This window comes from Bufo bufo, chromosome 1 (genome assembly GCF_905171765.1).
Source record: "Bufo bufo chromosome 1, aBufBuf1.1, whole genome shotgun sequence".
NCBI classification, from domain to species: Eukaryota; Metazoa; Chordata; class Amphibia; order Anura; family Bufonidae; genus Bufo; species Bufo bufo.
The window spans coordinates 623,032,212-623,047,349 of record NC_053389.1 but is presented as its reverse complement, the minus strand read 5'-3'; the positions used below and the strand labels follow the sequence as shown (position 1 = coordinate 623,047,349).

Below are 15,138 nucleotides of genomic sequence, written 5' to 3'. Positions count from 1 at the left end.
ACCAGGAAGGGCAGTAATTCCCAGGTCTGGCCGCTCGAGGCCATCCGAGCTTTTGAGGCCCTAAAGTCCGCCTTTGTGTCGGCTCCGATTCTGTCGCATCCCAACCCTGGGTTGCCCTTTGTCCTCGAGGTGGACGCGTCTGAGACGGGAGTAGGCGCCCTTCTGTCTCAGCGTAGAACACCAGAGGGTCCTCTGCTTCCTTGTGGGTTTTACTCCCGGAAACTGTCTTCCGCGGAGTGCAACTATCAGATTGGTGACAGGGAGTTATTGGCCATCGTGCAGGCCCTCAAAGAATGGAGGCACTTGCTCGAGGGTTCGGTGGTTCCGGTTCTCATCCTGACGGACCACAAGAATCTGACCTACCTTTCTGAGGCCAAGAGATTGACACCACGTCAGGCCAGATGGGCTCTGTTCTTGTCACGTTTTAATTACGTGGTCTCCTACCTACCCGGTTCCAAGAACATCAGGGCGGATGCCTTATCACGGCAGTACTCCGAGCTGTCCAGGGAGGAGTCGAATCCGACTTCGGTCATACCTCCGAATCAGATCCTGGCCGCCATTCGCACCAGCCTGACCTCTCCCCTGGGTGAGCAGATTTTGGCGGCTCAATCTGGTGCTCCCTCTGGGAGACCCAACGGCAGATGTTTTGTGCCTGAGGAGTTGCGCACTCGGTTGTTGCGAACCTACCATAACTCCAAGACCGCGGGGCATCCTGGAAAGAATCAGCTGTCCTGGGCTGTTTCACGTCTGTTCTGGTGGCCTTCCCTACGTTCCGACATCGCCGCATATGTAGCGGCATGCTCCGTTTGTGCCCAGAGTAAGTCCCCTCGGCACCTTCCGTTGGGCCTTCTGCAACCCATAGCCACCGGGGAGCGCCCATGGTCACACCTGGGGATGGATTTCATTGTGGACCTCCCTGCATCCCGAGGCCATACGGTCATTCTCATGATTGTGGATCGGTTTTCCAAAATGTGCCACTGTGTTCCTCTCAAGAAGTTACCCTCTGCACAAGAGTTGGCCACGATTTTTGCCAGGGAGGTCTTCCGGTTGCACGGTTTGCCTAAGGAGATTGTGTCGGATCGAGGGAGTCAGTTTGTGTCCAGGTTCTGGCGCGCCTTTTGCTCCCAGTTGGGGATTCATCTCTCCTTCTCCTCGGCCTACCACCCTCAGTCCAATGGGGCCGCAGAACGATCCAATCAGGCCTTGGAGCAATTCCTTCGTTGCTATGTCTCCGATCACCAAGACAATTGGGTTGACCTCCTGCCTTGGGCTGAGTTTGCCAGGAACACGGCGGTGAACTCTTCCTCTGGGACGTCTCCCTTCATGGCCAATTATGGGTTCCAACCTGCCGTGTTACCGGAGGTATTCTCTCCCCAGGATATTCCGGCTGTGGAGGATCACCTTTCCGTCCTACGTGCTTCTTGGGTACAGATCCAGAAGTCCCTTGAGGTCTCTGCGCAGCGCCAGAGACTCCAGGCTGATCGCAGACGAGCGCCTGCTCCTTCCTACCAGGTCGGAGACCGTGTATGGTTGTCCACCCGCAACCTCAACCTTCGAGTGCCCACTCCCAAGCTGGCGCCTCGCTTTGTTGGTCCCTTCCGAGTGCTTCGCAGGGTAAACCCGGTAGCCTATGCCCTTGCGCTTCCTCCTGGCATGCGGATCTCCAACGTGTTTCATGTCTCCCTGTTGAAGCCACTGGTGTGTAATCGTTTCACTTCCTCGGTTCCTCGGCCTCGTCCGGTCCAAGTGGGCAATCGTGAGGAATATGAGGTGAGCAATATCCTGGACTCACGCCTGGTCCGCGGTCGGTTGCAGTTTTTGGTCCATTGGCGTGGTTATGGTCCAGAGGAGCGTTCCTGGGTTCCCTCCGCAGATGTCCATGCTCCTGCCTTGCTCCGAGCCTTCCACGCACGCTTCCCTCAGAAACCGTTTTGTGCTCCGCGGAGGAGGGGCCCTTGAGGGGGAGGTACTGTCATGGTCTTACCTGCTTGCTGCTCTCCTTCGTTTGACATGTGCTGGCGGCCATCTTGGGGTCTGGGTTTCTTGTAGCCTTCCACCCTGCGGCTCCTCCTTCCCCTGGGAGGAGCTGGATGCCTAGCTCATATATATAGGAGGTCTGTGGCTTCAGTTCCTTGCTTGGTCCTCTTGTGTTCACATGCTTCTAAGACTGCTGCTGCTTCTGGTTCCTGATCCTGGCTTCGTCTGACTACCCTGCTGGTTCCTGATCCTGGCTTCGTCTGACTACCCTGCTGGTTCCTGATCCTGGCTTCGTCTGACTACCCTTCTGGTTCCTGACCTCTGGCTTCGCAAAGACTCTGCTCGGTTTCACCATCCGTTTTCAATAAAGCCTTCTTATTTTCATTTATCTCTTGTTGTACGTCTGGTTCATGGTTCCGTGACAAACATAAAATGGTGGATATATTTCTCTCTTGAGTATCTGTACTCTCACTTTAAGTTATTTAAGCACTTTATGATCTCTCTGAGAGGTATATCTGAGATCTAACTAATAGTTAACTTGCTGAATTTGGTCACAATTTGCAATATGCAGTTAGCAGTAACTATTTGCAGATTGGTTGAGTATGATCTGGTATGGTTGTATGCAATTTCGATTACAATATGAAATTTGAATTTGGATTGTGAACTTTGTAGTTTGAAATTGGTGGAACTGTAAGTAAACACACATATAACTGGTTCAGTATACAGTTCTAATCACTATCTTAACAGTAGGAACATTATATACCTGTTTTAAATATCTATTTTGCCCTCTCTGCTTCCATAAAACACAGCTCTTAGTGGAGTGAATGTCTATTCAGCTTCTCTCTCTGATGAATAATAATTTCTAGCAGCTCCTGCTAGGGAATTTCACACACAGGCTGTGTGTGAGGCTGGCTGTGATTGGCCAAGACTCCTGCTGTGTGTGAGGCTGGCTGTGATTGGTCTAGTCTCCTGCCCAGCAACAACAGTTTAACTCTATGCTTTCTGTTGTTTCTGCTGTGTCAATGAGCTTACCTCACATCCATATAATGAATCTTAAAGGCATATTATCTTTTCTGCTTCTGTGAACACAATATACAGTATATAACAGTTATATGACATCCAAAATTGAAGTCACTGTAAATAACTCTGCTTTTGTCTTTAACACACAAACATAGGAACTATATTAAGGTTATTGGCAGGTCTAGCTGTATAAACATATAAGCTATATTAGCAACCTAAGACAGGTCTTAGCTGGCCAGCTACAGTGCTGCCGCCGGAACTCTGTTCCCGCCCCCATTATAGTTAATAGGGATGGAGCGGCAGTCCAGGGGCACACCTGAACTAGCGGCAGCACAGATCTGACAGGCTGTTCACCCGCCGGAACAGCCTGCCGGATTCCCCTGCCGCTAATGTGAAACTAGCATAATCTACTAGTGCAACCGGGCCTCTAACTATCTAGTTGGTTGTCGGAAGCCTAACCTATCACTACCCTGAACTATATACTGATCCCTAACTACAATTACTAGCTAGATTCTGTGAATATATAAGTAACAGAGCAAAACTACCTGCTCTGTGTGAGGGAGATAAAGAGGAGCAGGTGGCAATCTATTCTTATACACTCCAGCCTCATTAGCTGATCTTAAGGATCCAGATACTCAAAGCTCTGCTTATCTATTCCTAGTTATAAAGATTACACATGCCACTTGCCTTAGACTTCTGGAACCATAAGATGTCTCCTTACTGCAGCTCTGTCCCTCATGGCTCTGACTCACTGTGTTTACAAAACAAACCTTGTACTGAATCTCTAAGGTTTCTGAAGCAAAGCAGCAGGGTCAAAGAGGCCAGATACACTACATCTCAGCAGTATTAGCAGTTCCCTACACAAGCTCAATTTCTCTTGTGGAGGATTGGAGCTCAGAAGTCCGCCTGACTATGGCCCTGTGACCCTCCCAGGCGTTGCTTTGTCCGCCAACTCAAGGCTTTCTCCCAGCCTCCTGGCTGAAACCACACATCCATAGCCTCTGCCAGACTCTGCTTCCACACTCAGGATCACATTTCCCAGGATCCCACTCTCCACCTTCTCTCACTCTGAGGTTTCTTTTATTCTCGGGTGATTGTGGCATCTGGTATTGCCTCAGGCCTGGCAACTGATGGGGAAGATATGGAAAGTCCTGACATACACCTCCCCTAACAGCCATGAGGCCTGTCACTGCTTCACACTGGCTATAAAAACGTTTTCAATCTATGATACGTGCCAAAGGGGGTGCTACTAAGTACTAACCACACTTTGGGAGCATTATCACTGTTGGGGCAGCATTACTAATGAGGGCATTCTACAAGGGAATTACTAGTGGTGACACTTTTTTAATTTTTTTATTTATAATCTTTATTTTATATTTTTTTTACATCATACAAAAGTATTAGAACAGCTTTAAATTACAGAACCTTGTATACCACTTCCCCCCCCCCCCCCCCCACACCCAATTTCTTTATTTGAAGCCTAAAAAAAGGAACAAAAAAAAATATTTTTCTCTCTCCCTGCCTCCCGGGGTCCCAGCATGTAGGAAAAAAAAACCTTACATTAGCCATATCTGCCATAATTTAACAAATCAATTTTTAAAAAAAATATTTACCAGATGGAATTCTTCTCTACCGAGTGAAATTCTAGTGAGCCTCTCCCATTCTTTAATCGAAGGGGGAGCCCTACCTCCCCAATGTCCCATAATACATTTCCTTGCTTGAAAAAGGAGTTTGGAAGCAATTTCTTGATGTTGGGGGATGTCCGTTTTGTCCATCACCCCAATACACATATCTCAAATTTATTAGGCACTGTAAACTGATAATATTGCTCTATTGTATCCTTAACCTGTACCCAAAATTCCTGAATCATTCAGCACGTCCAGAGTATATGGACATAGTCCACCCCTACCTCCCCACATTTTAAACAGCTAAACACTTTAGGTTTATAATATTTCATTAGTTTCTCAGGGGAGTAGTAGAGACGATATAGTATTTAAAATTGGGTAATCCTATATGAAAAATTCTTTGAGACCCTATTTTTTTGCTGTATTGCCGATGCCCAGAGCTCTTCTTGCTGGGGGTTTATAACCTCTCTCCATTTATGCATTAGACTAGAAATTGCTCTTCCCTTAGTCTTTTGGTGTAACAAACATTCATATATTTTTGACACTAACTTCCCCCCTGCCGTTAACCTAGATATATTAAGCAGCGACTGCGAAAGGGTATCTATTTGTGTAGTTTTTCCTACCAACCTTCGTAACGCACATTTTAGTTGCAGGTAAAAGAATCTCACTTCTAAATTGCCCAATTTATACTCCTTTTTTAAGATCTTCATATGTTATTATATCACCTTGCTTCCATATCTGGCCCAGTTTATAAACTCCATGTTTCCACCACACTGTCTGTTCAATTAACTTCAAATCAGTAAGATGGGTATTTCCCCACAGTATGGTGTCTACATGGAGTCCAACCTGGTTCCACAATTTTCTTGCCTGTCTCCAAACCATATCCATCAGCTCGAAGAGCGGTATCTTGTTACTACTCTGTTGTCCCAAAATCCCAGCTTCGATTAATTGAAAGAGAGTACATTTCTCTAGCCTTTTATTTATTTCTACAATCATGGAATCTTTGCGTATTACTCCACATTATCATATTTTTTATTTGGATGGAAATTAAATAGAGTTCCACATCAGGAACTGATTATCCGCCCTCCCTCTCGTGAATACACAATATTTGTGCTTTTATCCTTGGTTTTTTTCCTCGCCAGATCAGGTCCATTAGTATGCTAGCTGCATTCCACAGGACATAGTTAAGGGATGGTAACAGGCACATTTTCACCAAGGAGATACGACCTGCCATCGAGACATACAGTCTTTTCCATACCTCAATTTTTTTCTTAATTTCCTTTATTTTAGGGGTCACATTCAGTTGGATATAGTCCTTGGGGTTCGGTGTTATTTGAATATCTAAATATTTAACGGGTTCATTAATCTTCTTAATTTACAGTGCTCCTGGGATAAAATTATTCAGAGGATCAATCGGGACGCATGCTGACTTAGACTACTTTATCCTGAGCCCAGAATATTTACCATATTGGTCAAACACCTGAAAGATCTTAGCCAATGATCTGTGTGAGCCTACAAACAGCATAATGTCATCCCCATATAAAGCAATTTTTTACTCGTGTTCACCAAACCTGAACCCCTCAATTGCTGCGTCTTGCCTGATCATATCCGCTAACAGCTCCATAGCTATAGCAAAAAGCAAGGGGGAGAGAGGGCATCCCTGTCTAACTCCCCTACGAATATGTATATTATCAGAATATTCCCCGTTCAATATCACTTTTGCTGAAATTTCCGTATATAGCAGATTTACCCAGCATATAAATTCCCATCTTCTTCAATGTTGCCATCAAAAAGGGTCATTCTACAGTATCAAACGCCTTTGAGGCATCCAATGTAACAATCAGTCGTTCACCACAATTTACGGGCTCAAGCTGGGTATTCACAAAATAGCGCATGACATTATCTGTTGTGGTCTTACCTGACATGAACCCTGTCTGATCCTCATGTACCAATCCCGACACCACACTTCTAAGTCTAGTTGCCAAAATCTTTCCCAATATTTTATTGTCCGTGTTAATTAACGAAATGGGACGATATGAGTCCGGAAAGGTTGGATCTTTCCCCGGTTTTAGAATCAATGTAATTAGTGCTTCTCTCAGTGAGTCTGGCAGTTTCCCTGCCTTTCTCGAGTCGTCCCACATTGTCAATAATTTCGGGATTAATATTTCTTTATACTGAGGATAAACTTCAAACGGGATAACGTCTATTCCTGGAGATTTATTTTTCGTGATACTAGATAATATTTTGTCTACTTCCAGGGCGTTCAAAAGGGCATCCAATTTCTCACTTTGCTCTGCTGTTAACGTAGAGATAGTTATTGTCTCCAGAAACTGTTGAATTTGCACCAAATTCTTATTTATCTTGGTATTATATATGTCTTTAAAATATTCCTGGTCAATTCTATTTTCGCCGCTTGTTCAGTCATTTTATTTCCTGATTTATCTAGTAGGCAATGTATATAATTATTTTTTTTCGCTACTAGGGCCGCTAACTTTTTACCAGGTATATGCGCATAGATATAGTTGTCCCTCACGTAATTTTCTTTCTGTTGCTCTGCCATTAAGAGTCGCTCATCTTCCAGTTTTGAAACTTTCTCTGCCCAAGCCTCATAGTTTCTTTCTGTAGGGTTTTTAATATAATTATCCTCATACTTTTCCACCTCTTGTTGCAAGTTGATAATTTTTTCCCTTATCCCTTTCTTGTATACCAATGTAGCTTATAATTCAACCTTTATTTACCAGTGGTACATTCTCTATGACATTTATTGCTATCTGCAACGTTTCGGGCCCATTCGGTGCCCTTTGTCAAGCTGGATGGCCGGTCTGCGTGTTTCCACGGCGTGCGGTGGAAACACGCAGACCGGCCATCCAGCTTGACAAAGGGCACCGAATGGGCCCGAAACGTTGCAGATAGCAATAAATGTCATAGAGAATGTACCACTGGTAAATAAAGGTTGAATTATAAGCTACATTGGTGTGCTGTCTCTGAAAACTTATTTAAAACTACAATTTCACTCCGCGGGTGGAAGGAGGTCAACAGGAGACGAGCACCCACAAAAGCCGCTCTAATCAGACGTGTGCTGAGGTCTCACTACGATTAAGAAGATCCCTTTCTTGTATATTACCGTGTGCTTTGTAAAAATCCTTCTTATATAGGCCTTCGCAGCCTCCCAAATTATATTAATTGACGCTGATTTATCATTCATCTCAAAAAACTCCCCTATCTCTTTTAAAATCTTGTTGTGTATTCCCATTATATTTATCCACCCTATATTTATGTGCATCCTGATTAAGTTTTTTTTTTGTGTTTTTATATTTATGATAATTGGATTATGGTCCGAGATCCCACTTTGTCCATATTTAACCCCTTCAATATCCAACACGCCTGTGTTGTTTGTGAAGACTAGATCAATCCGTGATAAACTCCTATGTGTCTTTGAAAAGCATGAATATTTTTTTAGTTTACTGTAATACCCTCCAAATATCAATCCAACCCATTTCCTCCGTGGTGACACTTTGAGTAGCACTATTACTAGGGGGGTACTATCTGTATGGCACAATTTTTTTTTCAGGATAGTATTTGGGGCTATTCGTGAGTACGGTGAGCAGCAGGATAAAACTGTTGGAACTTGAGATTGGACGATAATGATAGAAAAATGAGGAAGCTAAGGCTACTTTCACACTAGCGTTTTGGCTTTCCGTTTCTGAGATCTGTCATGGGCTCTCAAAAGCGGTCCAAAACGGATCAGTTTTGCCCTAATGCATTCTGAATGGAAAAGGATCCGCTCAGAATGCATCAGTTTGCCTCCGTTCAGTCACCATTCCGCTCTGGAGGCGGAAACTAAAACGCTGCTTGCATCGTTTTTCTGTCTGCGATGTGGTGCGGAGCAAGAAGGATCTGTCCTGGCACACAATGTAAGTCAATGGGGACAGATTAGTTTTCTCTGACACAATAAAAAATAGATCCGTCTCCCATTGACTTTCAATGGTGTTCAAAACGGATCCGTCATTGCTATAGAAGACATAATACAACCGGATCCATTCATGACGGATCCAGACGGTTGTATTATTGTAACGGAAGCGTATTTGCAGATCCATGCTGGATCCGCAAAGAACACTAATGTGAAAGAAGCCTAAGGCCTCTTTCACAATGGCATTGCGGGAAAAGGTACGGGTGCGTTGCGGGAACATGCACGATTTTTCAGCGCGAGTGCAAAACATTGTAATGCGTTTTGCACTCGCGTGAGAAAAATCGGCATGTTTGGTGCTGGGTAGATTGTATTATTTTCCCTTATAACATGGTTATAAGGGAAAATAATAGCATTCTTAATACAGAATGCATAGTACAATAGGGCTGGAGGGGTTAAAAAAAAATAATAATAATTTAACTCACCTTAATCCACTTGCTCGCGCAGCCTGGCTTCTCTTCTGTCTTCTTTTTTGCTGTGTGCAGGAAAAGGACCTGTGGTGACGTCACTCCGGTCATCACATGGTCCATCACATGATCCATCACCATGGTAAAAGATCATGTAACGGACCATGTGATGACCGGAGTGACGTCACCACAGGTCCTTTTCCTGCAGACCGCAAAAAAGAAGACAGAAGAGAAGCCGGGCTGCGCGAGCAAGTGGATTAAGGTAAGTTTAATTTTTTAATTTTTTTTTTTTAATCCCTCCAGCGCTATTGTACTATGCATTCTGTATTAAGAATGCTATTATTTTCCCTTATAACCATGTTATAAGGGAAAAAAATAATGATCGGGTCTCCATTTCGATCGTCTCCTAGCAACCGTGCGTGAAAATCGCACCGCATCCGCACTTGCTTGCGGATGCTTGCGATTTTCACGCAGCCCCATTCACTTCTATGGGGCCTGCGTTGCGTGATAAACGCACAATATAGAACATGCTGCGATTTTCACGCAACGCATAAGTGATGCGTGAAAATCACCGCTCATGTGCACAGCCCCATAGAAATGAATGGGTCAGGATTCAGTGCGGGTGCAATGCGTTCAACTCACGCATTGCACCCGCGCGGAATACTCGCCCGTGTGAAAGGGGCCTAAGATGTCTGTGTGTGAAACTCTGCAGAGACGAGGCGCGGCTGAGAGAAGTTGTCTGGACTGAATGGAAAAGATGATGACAGAGAAGATCTACATCAGAGGAGACGTCACCTGGAAGGCCCTGCATGTGAGAAGTATGTGCTGCTGTATAGCAAGTACAGTAAAATGTTTTTAGTGCTAGAGTGTGCGGGTAGGAGTGAGCAGGGGGTGTTCGATTTGGGCCATATGCATTGGGGCTTGGGCCCCGGATCCATTTTATTTTTGTTTTTAACCCCTATTACACTGGACACTTTATTGTACACTTTTGTACTTTGTATTATTAAGTATCACGTTGAAACTTACTATCATGGACTTCAATCTATTATCATGGACATTAATTATATGAAGTTTGGTATTGCAATCATGCCGATTTGTATAACTAATGTATAGTTTTATGATTTATATCAATTACTTCACATTGCCTATGTCACCATTTAATCTGTAATCATGTATGTGAGTATTTAAAGTTGCACATGGCACTACCTTATTGCTTGACAAAGGCCTCATTGTGGTGTGCTGAAACGTTGCTTGCAGAACAAACGGGTCAACACCTTCTTCACCCTACAGTATATGGAGTGCTGCCTCAGTGTTTGAATTTGGATATATTAGTGGATCTATAACCTACCTTCACAGAGGGTTTGCACCCAAACCTTCACAAATTGACTTTTCTGCTGTTTTCTTTTGCTTTTAGTATATCTAAAAATATATCGGGTGAAATTTATGGAAAACGTAAAAAGTTCACAATACAGTGATGTTATATAATGAAAGTAGGGCATTTAAGTAGAAGCATGCCATGGTAATCTCCTCATCTGGTTTTGGGGTACAAAGTTAAGAGCCTCTACATGGCGCCTAAGCTGATCCCATAGGTTTTCAATGGGATTCAGGTCTGGAGAAAGTGCAGGCCACTCCATTTGAGGTCCCCCAGTCTCCAGCAGCCGTTCCCTAATGATGCAACCTCGATGACCTGGTGCATTGTCATGAAGATGAAATTAGGCCTGTGTTGTTCATGCAGAGGTACAATGACTGGATTAATGATGTTATTCAAGTAGTATGGGATTGTCACTGTAACATTCACAAAGTGTAGGGCAGTTCTGTATTGACTAGACACACCTGCCCACACTGTAACACCACCACCATAGGCAAACAGTGGCTGATGCATAGTGCTTTTCTTGACGTCTCCAACATCGTTGGTGGCCATCATTTCTGCTCAACGTGAATCAACTTTCATCAGTGAACAGCACTGACGCCCACTGGTCCTGCGTCCAGCGTAGATGCTCCCTGACCTATGCAAGACGATGATGCTTGTGGTGAGGTACCCTTGCAGGTTGTCTAGCATGCAGACCACGCTGATGTTAATGGTTTTGAATGGTCTGACATGATACTTGGGTGCCTCTCACCTCATTTAAATGTGCCTGGAGTTATGTGGCATTCATCATCCGGTTCCACGGGGCATTGTTCACAATGAAGCAGTCATCAGTGTGGGATGTGGCCAAAAGAACGTCCACTTTTATGCCTTTATGTGACTCCTCCAGTCTCTCTGTATCTCTGTTGCAACCTGCTGATGACACTCTGTGGCTTTGTGGCCACTTCCGTCTGAGAACATCCTGTTTGGAGCCTTGCAATGGCGAGGTACTTTTGATCAATTGTTAGGTGTCGTCTTGGTCTCATAATGTCAAAATGTGAACATTATGATGAGAAGTACTGTTTAAATACCAGTTCTAATTGAAATTTATTGGGCAATTCATCTATCAAGCACCTATTGTCAATTTTGCCATTAAGCTTCTTGTTAGAGAACAGCAAGTTGTGCAAAAAGTACTGAAACACTGAACAGCTATACATGTGCATTCAAAAGTTTATAGAAGGTTACTAGAGATGAGCGAATTTCTTAAAAGTTTGATTCGGCGAATTTCACCAAAAATTTGTGAAGTGCATTTTTTTGTAAGTAGCAGGTGCAATTAAAGGGAGCTGCGATAGCGCCGCCCCCGTCATTGTACCCCTCAGATGCCATGTTCATACATGTGAGTGTAAAATTAACAATAAAAAAAAAAAAATCAAACTTGCCACCTCCATTTGCTCGCGATGGGCCGGCCGCCGCCATCTTGCTTGAAGATCTCGGCTGAAATCCCGTGCAGCGCGGATTTTGGCCGAGATCTTCAAGCAAGATGGAGACTGGCGGCCCGTCGTGAGCAAATGAAAGAGGTAAGTTTGAATTTATTTTGTTTTTTTATACAATTTCAGGTTAAATCGATTCGGTGACACGAAGCACAAGGAAATTCGGTTTCTAGGCAAATCAAATTTATCCTGAAATTCGGATCGAATTCCACTTCGTGGGATTCAATTTTCTCATCTCTAAAGGTTTCATTAAGTTCACCGTTAAAGGTTAGAGTGCATTTTAGTCTCACCCTGAAATTTCACCCACAAGCCAAATATCCCTAACTTTTTGTGAGTAGTGTATATAAATATATGTATGTATACATACAGTGTATGTGTGGAGAGAGGCATTGAGGGCAGCAACAGTCAATGTGGAGCGTGTCTCAACAGTTCAAGGGGTTATCCCATGACTAATTAAAAAAATGAAAATCAGATCATATACTGTAGAATGTCATGAATTGAAAGACTTTTGGCTGGGTATAAAAATCATTTACAAGATGTGATACTTGACAAAGAGGGTGCTAATAGCTACTAACCACGCAGGCTGCCCGGACTTTTGATTTAGGCCCTTTCCCTTTTTTGTTATTTTGAAAATGTAATAGATTAAATTTTTTTTTTTTTTAGCTTAAAATACTAAGGAAATGTGTAAAAAAGGAAAATCAAAGATCATATAGTACATTACAATCTGTTTCTAACAAAGCTAGAAAGAGCCCTGTACCGCACATGGATCCAGAGATTTTCATTGCTCTGCTACATTTATATGAAGCTGACAACTCAAGGGGAGTGTGTATTCTGCTGCAGCTAAGGGGGCGTGTCGATGCTCTCCCTATCACAACTGAGCATGTGCGGCCATCTCAGTTAATAAGAAATAAGAAAAAAAAAACTGGAGATGCCGCTATACAGATACATTTTATTGAATAACTCAGTGGCTTTTTACTTATATGCAATTATAAAAGTATCCATTTTGAAAACTGTACACTATTCTAGTGGGACAACCCCTTTAAGTAAACAGAAAATAGGCAGGGTTGCTAAGACACAAAATGGGGCACTTTAGAGCCAATTTTCTAATCAAAATCTACGATTTCAGTAATTAAAGTGTATTGCAAAAATGGTCAGTATCACTGGGACGCCCATTTTCCTCACATGTGTCTTCACGCACTACAAACTCTGCGTCTGCAATTCTGACTTTCCTTTCCACACCTGCGGCATAGTGTCCGAGGAAGGCCTGCGAGCCGGAACGTAACAAATATTGCCACATGTTGAATAAAAATCTATACTATCAAAGCTAAAACCTACATGCTGTAGACTATTATATGCCCTTGTCAGCAGAAAGCATCTGTGTTGGTCTCATGTTCATATGTGCCCGTGTTGCTAAGAAATATTATGTTTTAATGTATACTAATGAGCCCCTAGAAGCAATGGGGGTGTTGCCATTACACCTAGAGGCTCTGCTCTCTCTGCAACTGCTGTGCCCTTTGCAGTTTGATTGACAGGGCCAGGCAGTGTAAACGTGATCACACCTGCATGGCTCTGTCAATTAAAGGGGAGAGGGTGTGGCAGTTGCAGAGAAAGCAGAGCCTCTAACAGGTCAGCCAGTTTCATAGGTACAAATCTGCTGACCGATGGATACCTTAAAATAAATGTAAATAGAAAAAATATTTTCTTTACTCACTAGGCACTGCAACACCAAAAACATTGGCTTCTTCAATGAAATCCAACATTAACATTACGTTTTCCACTTCTGTTGTTGCCACATTTTCACCTTTCCACCTGAAAAAAATTCATGTTACACCAATAGCAGGCAAAACAAAAAATTTACTTATACTGTGATTATCATGCCCCCATAACTCTTAGGCCCATTTCACACGGGCGAGAATTCCGCACGGGTGCAATGAGTGAAGTGAACGCATTGCACCCGCACTGAATGCAGACCCATTCACTTCAATGGGGCTATGCAGATGAGCAGTGATTTTCACGCATCACTTGTGCGTTGCGTGAAAATCACAGCAAGCTCTATATTGTGCGTTCTTCACGCAACGCAGGCCCCATAGCAGTGAATGGGGCTGCGTGAAAAAATTGCAAGCATCCGCAAGCAAGTGCCGATGCGGTGCGATTTTCACGCATGGCTTCTAGGTGACAATCGGGATGGGGACCCGATCTTTATTATTTTCCCTTATAACATGGTTATAAGGGAAAATAATAGCATTTTTAATACAGAATGTAAATTAAGGATGGAGGGGTTAAAAAATAAATAAAAATTAAACTCACCTTGTCCACTTGTTCGCGTAGCCCGGCTCATCTTCTTTCTTCTTCTTTGAGGACCTGGGAGGAAAAGGACCTTTGGTAATGTCACTGCGCTCATCACATGGTCCATCACACAGTCCATCACCATGGTGATGGACTATGTGATGAGCGCAGTGACGTCACCAAAGGTCCTTTTCCTTCCAGGTCCTCAAAGAAGAAGAAAGAAGACGAGCTGGGCTACGCGAACAAGTGGACAAGGTGAGTTTAATTTTTATTTATTTTTTAACCCCTCCATCCTTAATTTACTTAGCATTCATGTTATAAGGGAAAATAATAAAATCTGCACAACACCGATCCCAAACCCGAACTTCTGTGAAGAAGCCCGGGTTCAGGTCTGGTTACCAAACATGCCGATTTTTCTCACGCGCGTGCAAAACGCATTAAAATGCTTTGCACTCGCGCTGAAAAATTGTACATTTTCCCTCAACGCACCCGCATCTTGTCCGGCCCTCACACGCGAGAAAGAGGCCTTTGTGTTATCTTGAAGGTTTATGAATGTAAAGGGGCAACCTGTGTTGGCACCTGTGGCCTAGAAATTCAATTTGGTTGGAGCATGTAAAATTAGATTATTCCTGCCTAGGGTTGAGAGAACCCGAACTGCAAAGTTCGGGTTCATACCGAACTTTGCGAGTTTGGGTACCCAGACCCGGACTTTTTCACTGAAGTTCGGGTTCGGTGTTCGGGTGATTTTATTATTTTCCATTATAACATGGATATAATGGAAAATAATAGCATTCTTAAGACAGAATGCTAAATAAAATGGCCTTTGAGGGGTTAAAAATATATATTTTTTAAAACTCACCTGATCCACTTGATCGCATAGCCGGTATCCTCTTCTTTCTTCTTTCTGCAAAAGGACCTGCAAAAGGATCTGCTATGACGTCACCGCGCCACCACGAGGATACCGGCTGCGCTATCAAGTGGATGAGGTGAGTTTTTTAAATTATTTTTAACCCCCTCAATT

At 43.5% G+C, this 15,138-nt stretch overlaps 1 protein-coding gene across 1 annotated transcript in view; it reads right to left on the bottom strand.

Annotated features, from left to right (window-relative positions):
- LOC120986240 (very long-chain acyl-CoA synthetase-like) overlaps window positions 1-15,138 on the bottom strand; it is a 115,513-nt gene that overhangs the window by 12,890 nt on the left and 87,485 nt on the right. The window contains exon 9 of the mRNA XM_040414707.1: window positions 13,543-13,640. Within this exon, the coding sequence (XP_040270641.1) occupies window positions 13,543-13,640 (98 nt within the window). The remainder of the gene's footprint in view (window positions 1-13,542; window positions 13,641-15,138) is intronic.